Source organism: Pollachius pollachius (genome assembly GCF_949987615.1).
Source record: "Pollachius pollachius genome assembly, chromosome: 17".
Classification (NCBI taxonomy): Eukaryota; Metazoa; Chordata; class Actinopteri; order Gadiformes; family Gadidae; genus Pollachius; species Pollachius pollachius.
Genome location: NC_136950.1, coordinates 18,126,315 through 18,146,081, shown reverse-complemented (window position 1 = coordinate 18,146,081; position 19,767 = coordinate 18,126,315). Strand labels below are relative to the sequence as shown.

General features: G+C 47.8%; 2 protein-coding genes across 3 annotated transcripts in view; one reads left to right on the top strand and one right to left on the bottom strand.

The window, feature by feature from the left end:
* The window catches only part of lama1 (laminin, alpha 1), a gene marked incomplete at both ends in the record, with an annotated part of 37,867 nt that extends 29,729 nt beyond the window's left edge, over nucleotides 1-8,138 (bottom strand). The window contains 10 exons of the mRNA XM_079754648.1: nucleotides 124-217; nucleotides 556-734; nucleotides 1,243-1,360; nucleotides 1,520-1,609; nucleotides 1,919-2,098; nucleotides 2,648-2,838; nucleotides 3,007-3,058; nucleotides 4,075-4,187; nucleotides 4,769-4,939; nucleotides 8,072-8,138. Of these exons, the coding sequence (XP_079610774.1) occupies nucleotides 124-217; nucleotides 556-734; nucleotides 1,243-1,360; nucleotides 1,520-1,609; nucleotides 1,919-2,098; nucleotides 2,648-2,838; nucleotides 3,007-3,058; nucleotides 4,075-4,187; nucleotides 4,769-4,939; nucleotides 8,072-8,138 (1,255 nt within the window). The remainder of the gene's footprint in view (nucleotides 1-123; nucleotides 218-555; nucleotides 735-1,242; nucleotides 1,361-1,519; nucleotides 1,610-1,918; nucleotides 2,099-2,647; nucleotides 2,839-3,006; nucleotides 3,059-4,074; nucleotides 4,188-4,768; nucleotides 4,940-8,071) is intronic.
* Nucleotides 8,139-14,747: 6,609 nt separating this feature from the next.
* The window catches only part of LOC307088751 (receptor-type tyrosine-protein phosphatase mu-like), a 115,163-nt gene continuing 110,143 nt past the window's right edge, over nucleotides 14,748-19,767 (top strand). For both annotated transcript variants that reach the window (XM_079754732.1, XM_079754731.1), the window contains exon 1: nucleotides 14,748-14,956. In XM_079754732.1, coding sequence (XP_079610858.1) covers nucleotides 14,881-14,956 — 76 coding nt within the window. In that variant the 5' untranslated portion in view covers nucleotides 14,748-14,880. The remainder of the gene's footprint in view (nucleotides 14,957-19,767) is intronic.

The following is a 19,767-nucleotide window of genomic DNA, read 5'->3' as shown; positions in this document are numbered from 1 at the left end:
AAGTATTGAAAAGTAGTTATAATACTATAAGTATTGATCAGAAGTAATATTCGTTTGAGTATTGGTTAACAGTAATAATAGTATGAGTATTGATTGGCTAATAGTATTGACTATCAGCAGTACCTGTGTGGGTGTCGTCGGGGGAGCAAGCGGCTGACTTCGACCCTCTGAGGTCACAGTCACACTCTACACACGGAGAGTCAGCGTAGGGGGACACCTACACACACACACACACACCGCACGCACACACACACACACACGCACACAGAGACACACACACACACACACCACACACCACACACACAGACAGACAGAGAGACAGACAGACACACACAGACAGACAGACACACACACACACACAGACAGACACACAGACAAACACACACACACACACACACACACACACACACACACACACACACACACACACACACAGGGAAAGAAAATATATAATCTAGTATCTGAATGGTATGTAGATATATATAGACATCTATGTCAATATCTATAGATATACGTTATGTGTTTCTATAATCATTATGCAGGTGTTGTCAGTACCTGGGCCGGTCTGTAGAAGGTGCGGGCGCAGGTCTCACAGTTGACCCCCGCGGTGTTCTGGGAGCAGCCGACGCAGACACCGCCGCCCTGGTGGTCACCATGGGCGTTGACACTCAGCCTCAGGTCAGACACCGTCTGGTTGTAAAAGCAGGTCTCCGCCTTGTTGTGGCAGTTACACTCTGGAACACACACACAATGAAGTAGGGGTCAGACAGTACATAGACGGGTCAGCGACGGGTCATTAAGGAGCAGGTAGGGGTTAGACAGTACACAGACAGGTCATTAAGGAGCAGGTAGGGGTTAGACAGTACAGAGACAGGTCATTAAGGAGCAGGTAGGGGTTAGACGGTACAAAGACTGGTCATTAAGGAGCAGGTAGGGGTTAGACAGTACACAGACTGGTCATTAAGGAGCAGGTAGGGGTTAGACAGTACACAGACAGGTCATTAAGGAGCAGGTAGGGGTTAGACGGTACACAGACTGGTCATTAAGGAGCAGGTAGGGGTTAGACAGTACACAGACTGGTCACTAAGGAGCAGGTAGGGGTTAGACAGTACAGAGACGGGTCATTAAGGAGCAGGTAGGGGTTAGACAGTACAGAGACAGGTCATTAAGGAGCAGGTAGGGGTTAGACAATACATAGACAGGTCAACAAGGGGTAGGTATGGGTTAGGTCGGTGGTCTTACTCTGGCATGTGTTGCCCTCTGTGATGGTTCCTGGTTGCCATGGCTCCTGGTGGTATCCCGGGCAACATTCATCACAGCTCTCTCCACATGTGTTGTGCTCACACACACACTGTAGCTTCTGTTGACAGAAACAAAGACACACACACACACACACACACACACACACACACACACACAAACACTTAAAATAACAGTTTCACCGAGAAGTAAAGGAATGATTCCGATGGTTTGTGTGTGTGTGTTTGTGTGTGTTTGTGTGTGTATTTATGTACGTTACCTTGGTAACAGGGTCCCATGGGCAGCTCTGAGCGTGCCCGTAGCAGATGCACATCCCTCCCACTGAGATGTCTTTGATGGAGTAGTAGTACTGTAATCAAAACACACACACACAAACACACACAAAAAACATTAATTTAAAGACATGATAAACATTGGATAGTTGTGTGAAGACCTGGTGAGTGAGTGAGTGAGTGAGTGAGTGAGTGAGTGAGTGTGTGTGTGTGTGTTTGTCTCACCCAGCGGGTCACGATGGGGTCCACCTCCTTGTGTATGTGTGTGTGTGTTTGTGTGTGTGTGTGCGTGCATGCACATGTGTCGATGTGTGTGTGTGTGTCTGTGTGCGTATGTGTGTGTGCGTGCGTGTACATGTGTGTGTGCGTCAGTGTTAGTGTCTCACCCGGCGGGTCACGATGGGGTCCACCTCCTTGGGGTCCTTGTAGCTGAGGGTCATGAGGTCGGCGTTGAGGGTCCGGATCCTCTGGAGGCGGAGCCTGATGAAGCGGGCGGAGGTGAAGCCCAGCAGCTCCGGGGTCAGGTCGTCAGCCCCGGGACGCCCGTTGATCAGGGAGGTGTGGATCTACACACACACACACACACACACACGCACGTACACACACACACACACACACGTACACACACACACGCACGCACACGAACACACACACGTGCAGTCACACACACACACACACACGCACAGTCACACACACACACACACACACACACACACACACAAGCACACACGTGCAGTCACACACACACACACACGCACACGTGCAGTCACACACACACGAATACGCACACACGCACACACGCACACACAGACAAACACACACATATACAGATATTTTGCATTAGATATAGGTCAAGACAGAAAGGTAAAAAGACAGACATCCAGACAGAGAGTCAGACTGAGAGACAGACAGGCAGACAGACCTACCTCTCCGTGCTACAAGGGCACAGGCAGACAGAAAGACAGACAGACAGACAGACAGACAGACAGACAGACAGACAGGCAGACAGGCAGACAGGCAGACAGATAGGCAAGCAGACAGACCAACACACAGACAGACAGACAGACAGACAGACAGACAGACAGGCAGGCAGGCAGGCAGGCGGTCAGACGTACCTCTCCGTGCTCCAGGGGGACAAGGCGGGAGTAGTAGGAGGTGCAGATGACCTCCTGGTCCGAGCGGTAGGTGGGGGATCCCAGCCGGGGGGTGGTGTTGTACTGGGTCAGGCACTCCGTGTCGCTGATGGCGTAGAACTGCCAGGGTTCAAAGGTCACCCCGTCCAGGGACCGCTCCAGGATCCAGTTACCTGGACGACAGGGAGGAGGGGTGAGACAGGCAGGTAGACAGAAAGACAAGACACATAATCACAGGCAGACAACACATGATCAAAGACAGACAAGCAGCAGGGCAGACTGGCAGAAGGACAGACAGACAGACAGACAGACGGACAGACGGACGGACAGACAGGACTCACCTGGACGAGGAGAGTTTGCGGCCTTGATGATGACATATGCTACTTGGAAGATCTACAGAGAGAGAGAGAGAGAGAGAGAGAGAGAGAGAGAGAGAGAGAGAGAGAGAGAGAGAGAATAACAAAGGTAAGACAACATTCTTGAACGCATGCTTTTGATTTACCCTGAGATAAATCATGAATGGCCAGCAGGGGGAGGCAACACCATCTTATAACAGTTACATTTTCTTAGGTCCACAAACGTTGGGTTTGTGGTCGGGGCAGGTACAGCAGTCTGGGGATTCAGGTGAAAAACTACCTTAACTCTGCATCACTCTAGGGGCAGTGTGTGTGTGTTTACGGGAGTGTGTGTGTGTGTTATTGTGTGTGTGTATGTGTGTGTTTGCTTGCGTGTCTCTGTGTTAGTGTGCGTGTTTGTATGTGTGTGTGCGCTTGCGTGCCTGTGCGTGCGTGTCTGTCGGTAAATTATACAGCAGACTTTCTAATCACTACCCATGGTATGTGGTTACCGTGGAAACCAAGATGCAACTCCTCTGTCAGTTCCCATCCCCCTCCTCCCCCTCCCTGTCTCATCTCCTCCCCCTTCCTCCCTCTCTACTCCTCCCTCCCTCTTTCCCCCTCCCACTCCCTCTCCCCTCCCCCCCCTCTCCTCCTCCCCCTCCCACTCCCTCTCCCCTCCTCCCCCTCCCCCCCTCCCTCACCCCATGAAACTGTTAAATCAACAGAGACGCTATTAAACCATTTGTTACAACATCCTGTGTCACACACACACAAAAGACAAACACACACACTCTCACACTGTGTGTGTTTGTGATCCCTATGTGTGGGTGTGTTGTTACCTTTCGTAGGTCCATTGTGTGTGTGTGTGCATGTGCGTGTGTGTGTTTGTGTGTGTGTGCGTACCTGGTGAAGGTCCAGTGTTTGTGTGTGTGTGTGTGTGTGTGTGTGTGTGTGTGTGTGTGTGTGTGTGCGTGCGTGCGTGCATGTACCTGGTGAAGGTCCAGTGTTTGTGTGTGCGCGCGTGTGTGTGTGTGTGCGTGTGCGTGTGTGTGTGTGTGTGTGTGTGTGTACCTGGTGGAGGTCCAGGGTGATGGTGATCCAGTGGAACTGTCGTCCGTTCTTGATGCTGGGACTCTGCCACCAGCTGTTGGTTCCGTCTATCGCCTTGCTGATTGGATGATGCTCTGCAGACAGACAGCACACATTATCACACACATACACACACAAACACACACAATCACCCACACAAGTACAAGGTCAGGAGGAGAGCAGAGGAAGAGGAGATAGGGAAGAGGAGGAAGAGGACAAGAGGAGAAGGAGAGGAGATGAAGGAGGAGGGGGGGGGAGGAGAAGGAGGAAGAGGAGGAGGAGGAAGAGGACAAGATGAGGTGGAGGAGGAGGAGCTGACGGAGGAGGAGGTGAAGGAGGATGAGGAGGAGGGCAGAGCTACATCTCTCATTTGGTTGGTTAGCCGAGGGAGTATGGTGCACATACCTCTCTCGTTAGCAGAGATAGCATGATTAACGTACCTCTCTCGTTAGCATGATTAGGGTACCTCTCTGGTTAGCGGAGTTAGCATGATTAACGCACCTCTCTCGTTAGCAGAGTTGGCATGACTAGGGTATCTCTCTAGTTAGCGTAGTTAGCATGATTAACGTACCTCTCTCGTTAGCAGAGTTGGCATGATTAGGGTACCTCTCTGGTTAGCGGAGTTAGCATGATTAAAATACCTCTCTCGTTAGCGGAGCTAGCATGGTTAGCGTACCTCTCTCGTTAGCGGAGTTAGCATCACAGATGCGGCACTGGGGGTTGTGGATACGTCGGCCGGGGACATGCTCCACCAGCTTGCAGAACATCTCTGGCCTCGGGTCCCCACACGTAGCGTTGGAGGTGACCGCGGCATTACTGGCCAGGTTCAGGATGGCTGGGAACAGACCTACACACACCGGACACGGGCGGGCGCGCACACACACACACGCATGCAAGAACGCACAAGGTCATGTTGTGTGTCACACCGAGCCAAACACTGACTCAGAGATCTCTAATAAGGCCATAGACTGTCTGGAAAGATCAACACACACACACACACACACACACACACACACACACACAAGGTAACTGATACACAGACACACAAACACACGCACAGACATGCATACCTACTAGTACTATACCACAGTTCAAGGTCTAACTTTAGAGTAGGACTAGTGAACAGTCTAAATTATATTGGATAGTGATTCATGTGTCGGTTAACAATGAAAATAAAATAATGATCAAAAGAAAATCCACTTGTGTGAACTTGTCCACATCGTGTTCGATATTTAACAATTATACGCCGAAGGCGAAGTGAATAGTGGGGAATAGCCCCCGAGACCGGAAGTCCACTATTCACTATACGCCGAAGGCGAAGTGAATAGTGGGGAATAGCCCCCGAGACCGGAAGTCCCAACTATTCACGAAGCCTGAGGTGAATAATTGTTTCAGTATATACTACACATGAACACTCCAAAAATAAACAAGATAACACTTTTTGCCGGGATTTATTTGTTTTTATTAGCGGTTTATTTGCTTTTATTAGCGTGACGACACAGCCAAACAATATCTCGTGATCTCATTCATCGGTTATTGCCCAATATACCGAGATAGCGAACCAATCAAGTTGCGCAATCTTAGCAGGTTCACGTGTATCACATACTAACAACTTAGAAATGAAACCATGACCCTGTCAACCCCACCTGCGTGCTGAGTGTGATATCTTCCTTCGTGTTCTTTTGCCCATGCGGGATCGGAATGTGTCATGCGCACACTGCAATCTAATGTTCGCCACATTAAGACACAACGTGAACCGCCGAACAAAAATAATCTGATCGGAGCAGTAATATGAACAAAGCATAAAGGCTTGTAGTCTGAACGAAGCCTTCGACGTCGGACACAAACATCAGCTTTAGAAAGCTCCGAAGATTAATCACTGACTGCTTGGTGTGAAAAAGACAGACAGGCAGACAGACGGACAGATCACACAGACAGACAGGAAGCAGACAGACACACACAAAACACACACAAAACACACACACACACACACACACAAAACACACACACATACACATGCACACACAAACTCAGACACACAAACACATTCAGACATACACATGGAATACACTGAGACACAAAATCTGACACGCACACACACACAAACTCCAACACACGCTCAGACACGCACTGTGTGTGTGTGTGTGTGTGTGTGTGTGTGTCCATATTTGTGTGTGGGTGTGTGTACCTGGTGTAGGTCCAGTGTGTGAGTGACTTTGTTCTGTTTTTAAGAGATAGTCGGGCAGACACACAGCAGATAGACAGACAGGCAGACAGCTGACAGCCAGGCGGAATACGGACAGAAAGACAATCAGACAGACAGACAGGCAGCAGACAGACACAGACAAACAGAGATAAGGAGGTGAGGTTCAACTCTTAATTTCAGAGGTGTGGCATCATTGTCCTGCAAATTAACTTCATTAGCATCTCAAACCTGGGCTGATGCTATCTCCCCTCGTCCAATCACAACCTGATGACGCTATCACCTTTCAGACAATCACCAGGCACCCTCAGTGGGCTCACACACAACTCCAAATTATATCATGAGAAAACACACACACACACATACACACACATGCCCACACACACACACACACACACACACACACACACCCACACACACATGCCCACACACACACACACACACACACAAACACACGCAAGCCTACGCACACACATGTCCACAAAGACACACACACGCACACGTCCATACAAACACACACACACGTCCATACAAACACTCACACACGCCGACACACACATTCCCTCACACACGTGCCCGCTCAAAAACGTGCACGGCCACATACACAGCAGGCTTGCGGTGGACAGAATGGATGTACTGCAGGATCAACACACATTCCATTCCCATCAGACTATTGTCACACGAGAGCCACCAGCAGCACAATCACACTAGTTAGCCCTCGCACACTGGTTAGCACCACTGGCACTGGTTACACACTGGTTAACACCACTAGCACTGGTTATCACTGTTAGCACCAGTAGCACTTACACACTGGTTAGCACTGTTAGTAGCATTAGCTCTCAAACACTGGTTACACACTGGTTAGCACGGGTAGCAGTACAAAGTGGTTTACGAGTGTGTTTGTCCGAGACAGTGAGTGTGTGTTGGTGTGTGAGAGACAGTGAGTGTGTGTGTGTTAGTTTGATTGTTAGTGTGTGTGTTAATTTGTTTTGACCCATCCCCCCTTCCAGCCAGACCCCCCCAGGTTTTACTGCTTTATCACCCACCCTGAAGGTTTGTATGTGTCTATGTTAGTTTGTGTGTGTGTGTGTGTGTGTGTGTGTGTGTGTGTGTGTGTGTGTGTGTGTGTGCGCGCGTGTGTGTATGTGTGTCTGTGTGTGTGTTAGTGCTAGCGTGTGGGCTTTAGTGTGTGTGTGGGGCTGGGGACACACTCGCACAGACACACACGCACACATGCACACTCACACACAATCAATCATCTTTAATGATTACGGGTCAATATATTGGTGACATAATGTATTGAGTGGTGCATTATAAGATAGCAATATATAAAATAATATGTTCTTATAGGTGTATAAGTTAGTAGTGGAACACAATATAGTCATAGATATGAATGTTTTCGGACTTCAGACAGTAAACGTTGTGCAGAGAACGACTTATCCCTTACATAAGACCACTTCTAGCCGTGCTAAAGCAGCGATAGAGCAGTGTCTCCGTCGACGGGTGGATGGGGGAGTGAGAGCGGACTACGGTCGCTTGGGGCCCCGGGGGCCCGGGCTGGCTCAAAGTGCATCAATTATAACTTAGTCTCAACGTACTCAACTTGTGCGATGATTCAGAGTCTAAACTTTGAGCGTGAACTGATCGCAACCGCAGTAAAGGGAGATACGGAGTTCGATAATTCGATCAGGCAGTCGATGAAGCGGTCCCTAGAGACCCGGGGCCGTGGAGCACCGGTGGGTCCCGGTGGGAACCGAAGAAGACCGGACCACTCACCCCTCTGTTGAGCCGCGACACACGAGGTGCACAGCAGCAGGAGACCCGCCGCACTCAGGAACCCCATGACCCGGTTTCTGTAGACCCGGTCTCCGTCTCTTGAGTCCTCTAGACCCGGTCTCTTCAGTACCGTAGCCCCGGTCTCTTCAGTACCGTAGCCCAGGTCTCTCCAGTCCCGTAGACCCGGTCTATTCAGTCCTCCACACTCGGTCTCTTCAGTTACGCAGACCCGGTCTACTCAGTCCGATATGCTCAGCCCGGTTGCTGGATGCTAAAACTCTCCCTCTCTCTCCTTCTGGCTCTCTGTCTTTGGTATGCTCTCTCTCTCTCTCTCTCTCTCTCTCTCTCTCTCTCTCTCTCTCTCTCTCTCTCTCTCTCTCTCTCTCTCTCTCTCTCTCTCTCTCTCTCTCTCTCTCTCTCTCTCTCTCTCTCTCTCTCTCTCTTTCATTCATTCACTGACCGTTGTCTCCGGTGATTTTCAGTCCCAATCGCAAGAGGAGGGGGCGCCTGGCCGCTGATTGGCTGCCTCCCCTCCCCTCCACTCTTCTCTTTTCTTCTCTTTTGTCTCATGCATCTCCCCTCCTCCTCCCCCACCCTCCCCCCTGATCTCCCGTCGACCCCCCTCACTTCTCTTTTCTCTTTAATTTAGAAGTTTGGCCGCTTCCCGACCCATTTCATTTTGCTGAACAATTTTATATTCAGTTGTCATTGTAACGTCAAAGTATCATAACTTTCTTGTCACGTCAAAGTTTTCACAATTTTTCTGTATCGTCAAAGTTTTCACAACTTTTTTGATACGTCAAAGTTGTCGTAACTTTTTTATAACGTCAACATTTTTCAGAAGGTACAGAAAGTGTTCAGGGGACCAATGACGTGTTGTTGTATGGTCAGAGTTCACCTCGACATAGCCCCACGTGTAGTGAGTTAATAGTTACTTTTCCCTGGTTTTCGATTGAAAATAGTGGTCGATTATCACCTAGTAAACACCGAGGTTGGTGTAATGCGGAAAGACTATCAGGAGACGGTGATTGTCTTTTTCAGCCAGCGTTATTATCTGACTCAGTCATAACATGACACTGGAGTAGTCGACGCGCGTCTGACGCTCAGCGCAGCGGCTCTGCTTGTCTCCAGTGGGACCGCTTCCTTGCGACTGGATGCAAGGCGACGCGTCTCTTCCGCGCACTGTCTAGCTGGGGGGTTGGATGGGAATCAGGACTGAAGTCAGCCCTACATAGGCTGTGTGAAGCTGTGACGAGATCCTCAGGTAAGGATAGAGTTGACTGAGCCATCTGGTGGAAGCAATACAGACTACACAAAGGGCCCTCACAGTTGCGTGATCTTGGAGCCAGCAGACATTGTGAGGGCCAGGGGGCCCCAGCAGAGCATTCACATTTACCTTCACATTCAGGGCATTTAGCAGACGCTTTTTATCCAAAGCGACTTACAATAAGTACATTTGTCAGAAGAAAGAGAAACAACAAGATATTGCTGGCCTGCTAACCTCTGCGTATGCCTGCTACCCTGTGCTAACCTCTTCCTAGGCCTGCTACCCTGTGCTAACCTCTGTTTCTGTGCTAACCTCTGCCTAGGCCTGCTACCCTGTGCTAACCTCTGCTAGCCGGTGGAGTCCTGAGCAGCTCTAGCGACCAGAGGAATGTTAATCAGTCTGCCTGACTTCAGAATGAGCACCAGATTAGGGTGAACGGTAATCTGGTTTCTCCCTTAAAGCAATTCAAAACGGTCCCCTAGAGAGGGTTATGTTTAGGTTTTAGGGTGATACTTGTGGGTAGGTTAGAGATGGTTGAGTTTAGGTATTAGGCGAGAGATTGATACATGAGGGTAGGTTGGAGATGGTAAAGTTCAGTTGTTAGGTTACAGATGGATACATGTAGGTTAGGTGGTTAAGTTTAGGTTAATTATAAGGGTTAAGGTTGGTTAAGGTTGTTCAAATGCAACCTCCCTGAAACAGGCTGGAACATGTACTCACATCTGTGAAGCCAAAGGTCTTGTTCCTAGTTCCGTCCCAGGTAGTAGTTAATGGGAGGAAGATCATACTGGCTTCATCCCAGTAAGGGCCCCAGGGGGAGGGGTAGGCTAATAAAGTGACAGGTCCAGTAACATGTCTTATGAAGTAACATGTCTAATAAAGTGACAGGTCCAGTAACATGTCTCATGAAGTAACATGTCTAATAAATGACAGCTCCAGTAACATGTCTTATGAAGTAACATGTCTAATAAAGTGAAAGGTCCAGTAACAGGTCTAATGAAGTAACATGTCTAATAAAGTGACAGCTCCAGTAACTTGTCTTATGAAGTAACATGTCTAATAAAGTGAAAGGTCCAGTAACATGTCTAATGAAGTAACATGTCTCATAAAATGACAGGTCCAGTAACATGTCTAATAAAGTAACATGTCCAATAAAGTAGCTAAATTAAAGTTCCCTGTAAAGTAATGTGGGCAGTATGAATACATAAATGTTTTACCACACGTAACCACCAGATAGCGGTGTTGTCACACAACTGTGGAGCTCCGTGGATTTCCTTTTACCGCCTAGAGGTGGGCAAACTGGTGGGCCCGCGAGTTATTTAGGTAGCCTATTTATGTTTATTATTTCAGGTTTTTTTGGAACTCACGGACGACTCAGAATTATTTCTTAATAAATCACTATATTTATTTAAAAAATTCTTGTTGCAAAAACTGCTTGCGCGCACGTGATCGGTATGAGGAGCATGTGGTTGATTTGCAGGTGTCATACAACTCTCTCATTGATGAAATATAACAAGTCCAGATACAGATCCACCCTCAATGATGAACACCGGTCTGCTGTGCTGTGCTTAGCAACATCAGGAAGGACATTCCTGTTGTGTCTTATGTAGGATGAACGTTGACGCAACGCAATGACCACACAGTCGCTTCGACGCAGTCACGAACCTGTCTTGGTTCTGCGTCGGGTTTTAGAGAGCGGAGCAATCACAGCCTTTGCTGCTGCGTCGCCTCGCTGCAACTGCAAGGTAACAGTTTTTGGGAGGCGCACGTCAGACCCTTGCGCTGGACGCAAGGAGGGTCCTCAAGGATTTGAAAGGTCCCCTAAACCCCCTTGCGTTGAATCGACGTCCAACCACCAACCAACTCTGCCTAAATAGAATGAATTTAGAGGTCTCCAAAAGGCACTGTGCGTTCGGAGAACAGAGGAAGGTTCACTGAAGGTTGGGCGGAGGCCGGAATAATGTAACACATCTGGCAACCCATGTGTTCTCCTGACTTGTGTCTCATTTCACTGATGCTGATAAAATGGCATGGATTATATTTTGAAGATCTATAAGACATTACCGCTTTTAAAACGAGTTTGGGTTCACTGCCCTACTAAAGTTGAAGTTATTAGGTTAAAAGCTGTATAGGTAAGAAGAGCAGAAGATGGCAAGCATTCTGAAACTAAACACCAATAAACATCCTCTCTCTGCTTTCTCTCTCTCTCTCTCTCTCTCTCTCTCTCCCCCCTCTCTCTCATTCTCTCTCTCTCTCTCTCTCTCTCTCTCTCTCTCTCTCTCTCTCTCTCTCTCTCTCTCTCTCTCTCTCTCTCTCTCTCTCTCTCTCTCTCTCTCTCTGTCAGTGTTGCGGTCACGCAGCTGTGATTGACAGGCGTAATGAATGAGCAGAACGAATCAGGGATGAGAGATGCCCTGATGTCTGAGATATAAATCGTCTCAAAAGGCTAAAATAGAAACAGATCTATTCTCACAGCACGTTTACTCACCAATAGAGGACGGGTCGCAAGGCTGTTACTAATTAGTAAATCAATGTGATGTGATGTAATGTAACAAATTACAATAGCTCATCGATATTCCCTTTAACTTATTAAAGTATTTAAGTTATTGAAGTTATTATTGTTCCTGCACCGGAACCAGCTGCTTGTCTGGCGACCTCGGCAGATATAACTTGGTATAATTAGTAGCATTTTAGTTTATAGTTAGTTGAGTTCGTTCAATATACAATTCTTTTTTTTTTTAGATAAATGTGTAAATGTTTGTTTTCCATTGCAATAAAGAGCTTTGTAGGCTATATAATGTAATTAGAGACTGATGTCGCCCCTTCGCCACCAGGGGTCACTAAAGGGCCGTCCACCGTCCGGTAGGAATCCCATCCCGGTTCCAGGTTCTGCTCTCAGACCACCGCCTCTATTGGACCACAAAGTCAGGGCACGAGACAGACCTGTTGAACAAATACACTGAATCATCATCTCTTCTATCTATCCTCCTCTCCCCACCTTTCTCTACCTCCTCCTCTCCCCTGTCTCTCCTCTCTCCAACTCTCTTCCTCCTCTCTTCTATCTCTCCTCTTACCTCACTTCCTATCCACCTCTCTCCTCCTCCCCTTCCTTTTCTGCTCCTCCTAATCCCTCTCTCCCCCTCCTCCACTCTCTTCCTCCCCTTTCTTTCCTCCATTCTCTCCTTCTCCTCTTTCTCTCCGTCTCTCTCCTCTCTCCTTCTCCTCCTCCCTCTTCCTCTCCCTTCACTCCTCCTCCACTCTCTCCCCCACCCTCTCTCTCTCTCTCTCTCTCTCTCTCTCTCTCTCTCTCTCTCTCTCTCTCTCTACTTCTCATATCTGCTCCTCCTCTTCCTCGTTCTCATGTAATGATGTTTCTGTGCTGAGCAGTGAATGGTGGGATTTCAGCCAATCGGAGAAGAGCTGTATGAGGTGTAGGGTTTCAGAAGATGGAAATAGACGCGAGTATCAAAGCATGCGTTTTAAATTGAGATCTCACAGCTGTGCTCTCACAACCACAACCATGATACTATAAATAATACTATTACAACAGCTACACTCCAACGTATTATACTAATATTATTGATACAGCTACTCAAACTTATTATACTATTACTGAACTTTACTATTACTAACCAAACTTCTATTATTACTAAAACTACAGTGAAACTCATTATACTATTATTAAAACTACAGTTTAACTTATTATACGACTAAAACTACATTTAAACCTATTCTACTATTACTAAAACTACAGTTAAACTTATTCTGCTATTACTCTACTTCTAAGACAACTACTACTACAACTACATTAAACTACTACTTACAGAAAAACTGCTATTACTGCTACTACTTAAAACTACCTCTGCAGATACATAAAAGAAATTATACTACAGAAAAACTAATATTATTACTACAACTTGTACTACACCTACAACATTAAAACTACTAGAATAAACTAAAATCTACGACAACTACATCAAAACTATTACTTCTACTACTGCAGAAAAAATACTATTACTACTTCTATTACCACTACATTAAAACTACTACTTCTACTACTACAACTACAAGCTTTTTTAGTTCTACTACTACATAAAAACTATTACTACTTCTACATCAGAAACGACTACTTCTACTATTACAGTAAAACTACTATTACTAATACTACAACTACATTGACACTATTACAACTATTACAACTTCTAATTACAATAAAACTACTATTATTATTACTACTGCTACTACTACATTGAAACTACCACTGGAAGTACTACATTCAAACTACTTCAAATTCAACTAGTTAGTTTACCAACTGAGCTAGGGTAACTAGTGAATTGAATGAACCAGAACATCTGTAGGCGTCCCACAGGTGCGTCTGAAGGGTGCAGTCCCACTGCCCACCTGAGGGAGCGCTGTAGACCCACGCCTGGCGAGGAGTGTGTTTCTGTCTGGTTCCTCGTCTTTGTGTTAAAAACATTTTGTTTAATAGTTTCACTTTTCTGATCTACAAACAAAAGTGTCAACTCCTTCCCCTTTCTAGAAGTATCCGACTGGTTCATATACACAGAAGAAAAAGAAGAGATAATTTCGTGGCAAAGCCGTTAAAATACTTTTCTGTACCACTGTAGGAGTATTTCTACTGTAAAAACCTGGCGACACACACACACACACACACACACACACACACACACACACACACACACACACACACGCACACACACACACACGCACACGCACACACACATGCACACACACACACACACACACACACACACACACACACACACACACACACACACACAAGCACAGCCGTTATGGACTGGTATATTAAGATAAGATTGTTGTTAGGAAGTAACAAAAATTCTGTCACAGAACATGTCTTCGTTGACCTCATGATAATAATATTCATTCTAATAATGATGAATACCGTAATGGATTAACTTAATGATATTAATTAACAATAGTTATTATTATATTGAATATGGAAATCTACTAAGAATATAATTTGAACGGAGATAAATAGAGACATAGTGAGAGAGAGGGAGAAAGAAAGAGAGAGAGAGAGAGAGAGAGAGAGAGAGAGAGAGAGAGAGAGAGAGAGAGAGAGAGAGAGAGACCCCCTTTCTCCAGTTATGGGTGAACTTGACTAGAACCCCCCTCCTCCAATCTCTCTCTCTCTCTCTCTCTCTCTCCTCTCTCTCTCTCTCTCTCTCTCTCTCTCTTCTCTCTCTCTCTCTCTCTCTCCACTCTCTCTCTCTCTCTCTCTCTCTCTCTCAGGAGGAGGGGGTTCTTTGCTTGGCTCTACCTCTCTCACCCCTCGCTCTCTCCCCCCTCTGACGTCAGCCAGCTGCTCGCTCGTCGGTAAGTCAGTCAGTCACTTCTTCTTCACGAGAGCAACGGGAGAAAGAAACAAGTCGGGGCTCGAGACACCGGGGAAAGCCTTCCCAAGACCCCAGAGCTGGCCTCCCGGTACAGGACCACCCGGTAGAGAGGTTCGAGAGCAGGAGCCCTCCCTCCGGTTTTTTCCGGTGCTCGGTTCGTCATGAAGTCCTTTGGATTCTTGCTTTTGGTGACTTTACTTTCCGGTGCTTCCCGAGCGCGAGCGGACCCCTTCCCAGGTAAGGACTGACCCTCTCCCGGGTATTTTCCTCCCGGTTCGAACCCTCTTCCCTTTGTGTCACGGCACCGGAAAAGAGTTGCAGCGCACGGGCGTGTTGGACCGGACGCTCCCCGCTCCCTGCTCGCGCTCTGCTCCCGTCCCTCGCGCATACCGAAGTTAACCGGAGAGCTCGAGCCAAGTTTCCGCCGTGATGGTTCCTCCTCGCGCCGTGGCGTCACCGTCTCCTTGCGCTCCCCTCTGATCCCTGATTAGTTTGATCACTGATCAGTCATCGATCATCAGCGGCCCGACCCGCCAAACTTTAGAGACCCGAGGTCTGTTTGAAGAGAGGAGACCCGGGACTGGGAGAGCACTCGGGTCTCCAAACAGACTCGGGTCTCCAAACAGAACCGGGTCTCCTGACAGACCCAGGTCCTTTTCTAGACCCGGGTTCGACCTATGTTAGAGACCTGAGTCTGTTAGGAGACCTGAGTCTATTAGAGATCCCGGTCTGTTAGAGACCCAGGTCGGTAAAAGACCCGGGTCGGTTAGAGACCCGTGTCCGTTAGCGGCGAAAGTCTGTTAGAGAACCGAGACCCCCGGGTCTGAAGAGACCGTTGTCTGCTCGGGGATATGCGTCCTTTAGGGGACCCTAGTCTGAAGATACCGATTCTGTAGGAGACCCTCTCGACCCCAGACCCAACTGGTCCGTGGGGGTCCCGGGTTAACGGTCTGGGTCCGGGTCCGGGACTAGAGCGTTCGCTGATGTGTAAGGTGGTTTGCGCAGTTTGTAGTAGACCCGGGTCCACTAGTAGACCGCCAGAGGTCTGAGGGGACCCCCAGAGATCTGAGGGGACCCCCAGAGATCTGAGTGGACCCCCAGAGGTCTGAGGGGCCCCCCGGAGGTCTGAGGGGACCACACGCTGTTATCAGAGTCATATATCTGTATACTGCAGATACTATAAATATTTAGCCTACATTTGTATTTATTTATTTACACTTCAACCAAAGTCGGACCACGGCAGGCGTCGTGTATCTGAGTGATAAACTTCATATTTAAACGAGGGATAAACTAGGCCTATATAATAATAACAATAATGTAATTCCGTGGAACACATATTTTGTATTATATTTTATATAGATTAAAATCGAATTTTATCGTTTTTTATTTATTCTGTATTTTTTTCATGTGTGTGCAAGTCACATCCAGTTGTTGATTTAGTTTAAATTCGGATTAAATACACATTTCTGTTTTTTAAATTTTTATCGAGTGAAACTTGAGCTGCTTATGTTAGAGGGTGAGGAACCAGTGACAGCATGAGGGCGGTGGTGGGGAGAGACCAGTCCGAGACCATCCGGGCAGAAAAGACTCTCTTATCCCTGACAAATCAACTGTTTGCACACAGATCACAGCGGGACGACGAGCCTCACTGTTAAACGGGATCTGTCGGTGGATCTGGTTAATAATGTGTATTATATATATAATGTATTATTACTGGAACATGACGGCAGACGACGTGCAGTGCCCTCCGCCGCCTGCTGGGGGCGGCATGGACTCACACTTCTCCCGGCGCTCTCTCTCTCTCTCTCCTCTCTCTCTCTCTCTCTCTCTCTCTCTCCCCCTTTCCCCTCTTTCCCCCCTGCCCCTCTTTCCCCTCTCCCCCTTATTCCCTTGTGTGTGTGAGTGTGCGTGAGTGTGCGTGTGTGTGCGTGCGTTTGTGCGTGCGTGCGTGTGTGTGCGTGCGTATGTGTCTGAGCTAAACAAACTGATGCGGTGTAATGGAATGCAAACAGGTCATTGTTCACCAGATGCCAGGCGGTCAGCGTATGAAATAAGTTGTGTTTTTAATTCATTTAAAAATAATTAGCAACAAACTAATTAAAAACCAGAGTAGTGTTTACCCTCCTGATCAACGATGCAGGACCCGCCTCCCTCCTACCTCCTTAGGAGGGAGGAGCATCAGCAGACTATGGCTTCTCCTCCCTCTGGTCCCTTCTCCTCTCTCCTCTCCCTTGTCTCTCCTCTCTCTTTTTCCTGTCTCTCCTGTCTCTCTCTCCTCTCTCTCTCTCTCTCTCTCTCTCTCTCTCTCTCATCTCCTCTCTCCTCTGTCCCTCTCTCCCTGTCTCTCCTCTCTCCTCTCTGCTTTGCTCTCCTCCACTCTCTCTCTCCTCTCTCACCTATCCTCTGCTCTCTCCTCTCTGCTCTCTTCCCCCTCTCTCTCTCTCCTCCTCTTTCCCGTCTCTCTCTCTCCTCTCTCCCCTCTCCCCTCTCCTATCTCTCCTCTCTCTTCTCCCGTCTCTCCTGTGTCTCCTCTCTCTCCCCTCTCTCCCCTCTCCTCTCTCTCCTCTCTCCCCTCTCCTCTCCCTCCTCTCTCTCCCCTCTCCTTTCTCTACTCTCTCTCCTCTCTCTCTCCTCTCCTCGCTCCCCTCTCTCCCGTCTCCTCTCTCTCCTCTCTCTCCTCTCTCTACCCTATCTCCCCTCTCCTCTCTCTCCCATCTCCTCTCTCTCCTCTCTTTCCTCTCTCTCCCCTCTCTCCCATCTCCTCTCTCTCCTCTCCTCTCTCTCCTCTCTCTCCTCTCTCCTCTCTCCTATCTCTCCTCTCTCTCCTCTCTCTCCTCTCTCTCCCCTCCTCTCTCTCCTCTCTTTCCTCTCTCCCCTCTCTCCCATCTCCTCTCTCTCCTCTCTCCCCTCTCTCTCCTCTCTCTCCCCTCTCCTCTCTCTCTTCTCTCTCCTCTCTCTCCCTTCTCCTCTCTCTCCTCTCTCTCCTCTCTCTCCCCTCCTCTCTCTCCTCTCCCTCCTCTCTCCCCTCTCCTCTCTCTCTTCTCTCTCCTCTCTCTCCCCTCCTCTCTCTCCTCTCCCTCCTCTCTCTCCCCTCTCCTCTCTCTCCTCTCTCTCCCCTCTCCTCTCTCTCCTCTCTCTCCTCTCTCTCTCCCCTCCTCTCTCTCCTCTCTCCTCTCTCTCCGTCAGTAAAATGGTGGCATTGGCGGACTGTCTGCCTGTTGCTCTACGCTCTAGCGATGCACCGTACAGTAAATACATTATACATATATTTATTTTTATATAAATTATACAGTTTGTAGTGCACTGTATATAGTACTCAGTATGTAGTACACAGTCTGTACAATGTAGTACACACTGTTTCCTGTAAATACTGTGTACTATATACTGGGTACTATATACTAGTATGCTGAGTGCTACACTAGTTGATACCATATATAGTACACAGTATACTCAGCGAAATGTGTGTGTGAGTGTGTGTCTGTGTTGGTGTGTGTATCTGTGTGTGTGTCGTGATTGGTTGCCATCTGCCCAGGATGTTAGATGTAGGTCATCTACTTCCTGTTTCCTGTTCATCCATGTCCTGTTACAGGAGGCCAGGGAAAAGTTTGATGCACATAAAACACATTAGCCTCCTCCCTCTCTTTCCCTCTCTCTCTCTCTCTCTCTCTCTCTCTCTCTCTCTCTCTCTCTCTCTCTCTCTCTCTCTCTCTCTCTCTCTCTTTCTCTATCTCTCCAGTAAATCAGAACAAGTAGAATAAGAAACTAAAACAAGATACACATTTATGGGGACTGCCTTCTCATTCCTGCCCCTTTAGCCCATAAGTGAACTGCAGCCTAACATAACACACATAAATGATTATTAGTTTTGATTATAAGTCCGCAGTTTGTAAGCGTGTTGTATAAACAGGTACGGAAGTTTGGCAGGGTTTTGTTAAAGTGTGTGTTTCTGATATCGTCGTAAAGTTTGAGTTGTGTTTCGGATGTCCTGGTGTAGTTTGAGCTGTGTTTGGGAAATCCTGGTATAGTTTCTCAGGGTGTAACGGTTTGTACACCGTGAGTGAACCCGCGATGACGGCCACGGTTCACGGAACTGAAATCCTGAAGAGAAAACAGGAGTGAAATCCAGTTTTTTTTGCCATTCTCCGCCAGTCATCAGTTTGTGAACTTTCCACCCTTCTCCGAACTCATGTAGCTAACCTTTTGTGACGTCAAAGTGTATTTTATTGTGCGTTTCCACTGAGTGGTGTGGTACGGTTCGGTGTGGTGTGGTACGTTGCGGCACGGTATGCGTTTCCACGGCCAAAAGTTGGGCAGGGTCCCAAAATAAGCCACACTCAGCCACGTGTATCGCCATCCGGCTTAAACCCCGCCCTACCATTGGGGTACTTTCGGCGATGGAAATGTGAGCCAGATTTAACGTATCCGAGCTGTCCCGCTCCGAGCTGCACCGTACTGCACCGCTCGATGGAAACGAGGCATTAGTATACTGTCCGATGTCACGACGAAGGGACACTGGTGTGTGTGGACGTGTAGAGCTCTGTCTGGGCAAGGGTGGACTGCAGTGTCCGAGATTGGGTTCGGATTCCTCCGACACCTGCATTATAACGCCACGGTGTGTGTGGGTGTGTGGATGTGTCTAAGCGGGGGTTTATTTTGGATGTCCGTGCCCGCGTGAGGGATAAGCCTCTCGGACACTATTAGTGTAACACCCCAACGTGTGGCGGTGCTAAAATATCGCAAAGTTGCCGTGGGTCGTAACCATGGGGATAACACGCGCACCCCCCCCCCCCCCCCCCCCCCCCCTTCTTGAACTCTTAACCCAAAATACTTTTTATTTGAAACTCAAACGTGTTAAAATTCAGTGTTTTAATTATTTGGTTCACTTAGTTAATTGCAGTTAATTTATATAGTTCCTCCACATGTTCCTCAGTGTTATTGATATCAATCCCAGTTGATTTTATAAAATCCAGAAATGTTTTTTCGTCGTTTTTTCTTATTTTGATGTCCTGCTTTAGTCCGAGATGTTTCTAATCTCCTGCTATAGTCTG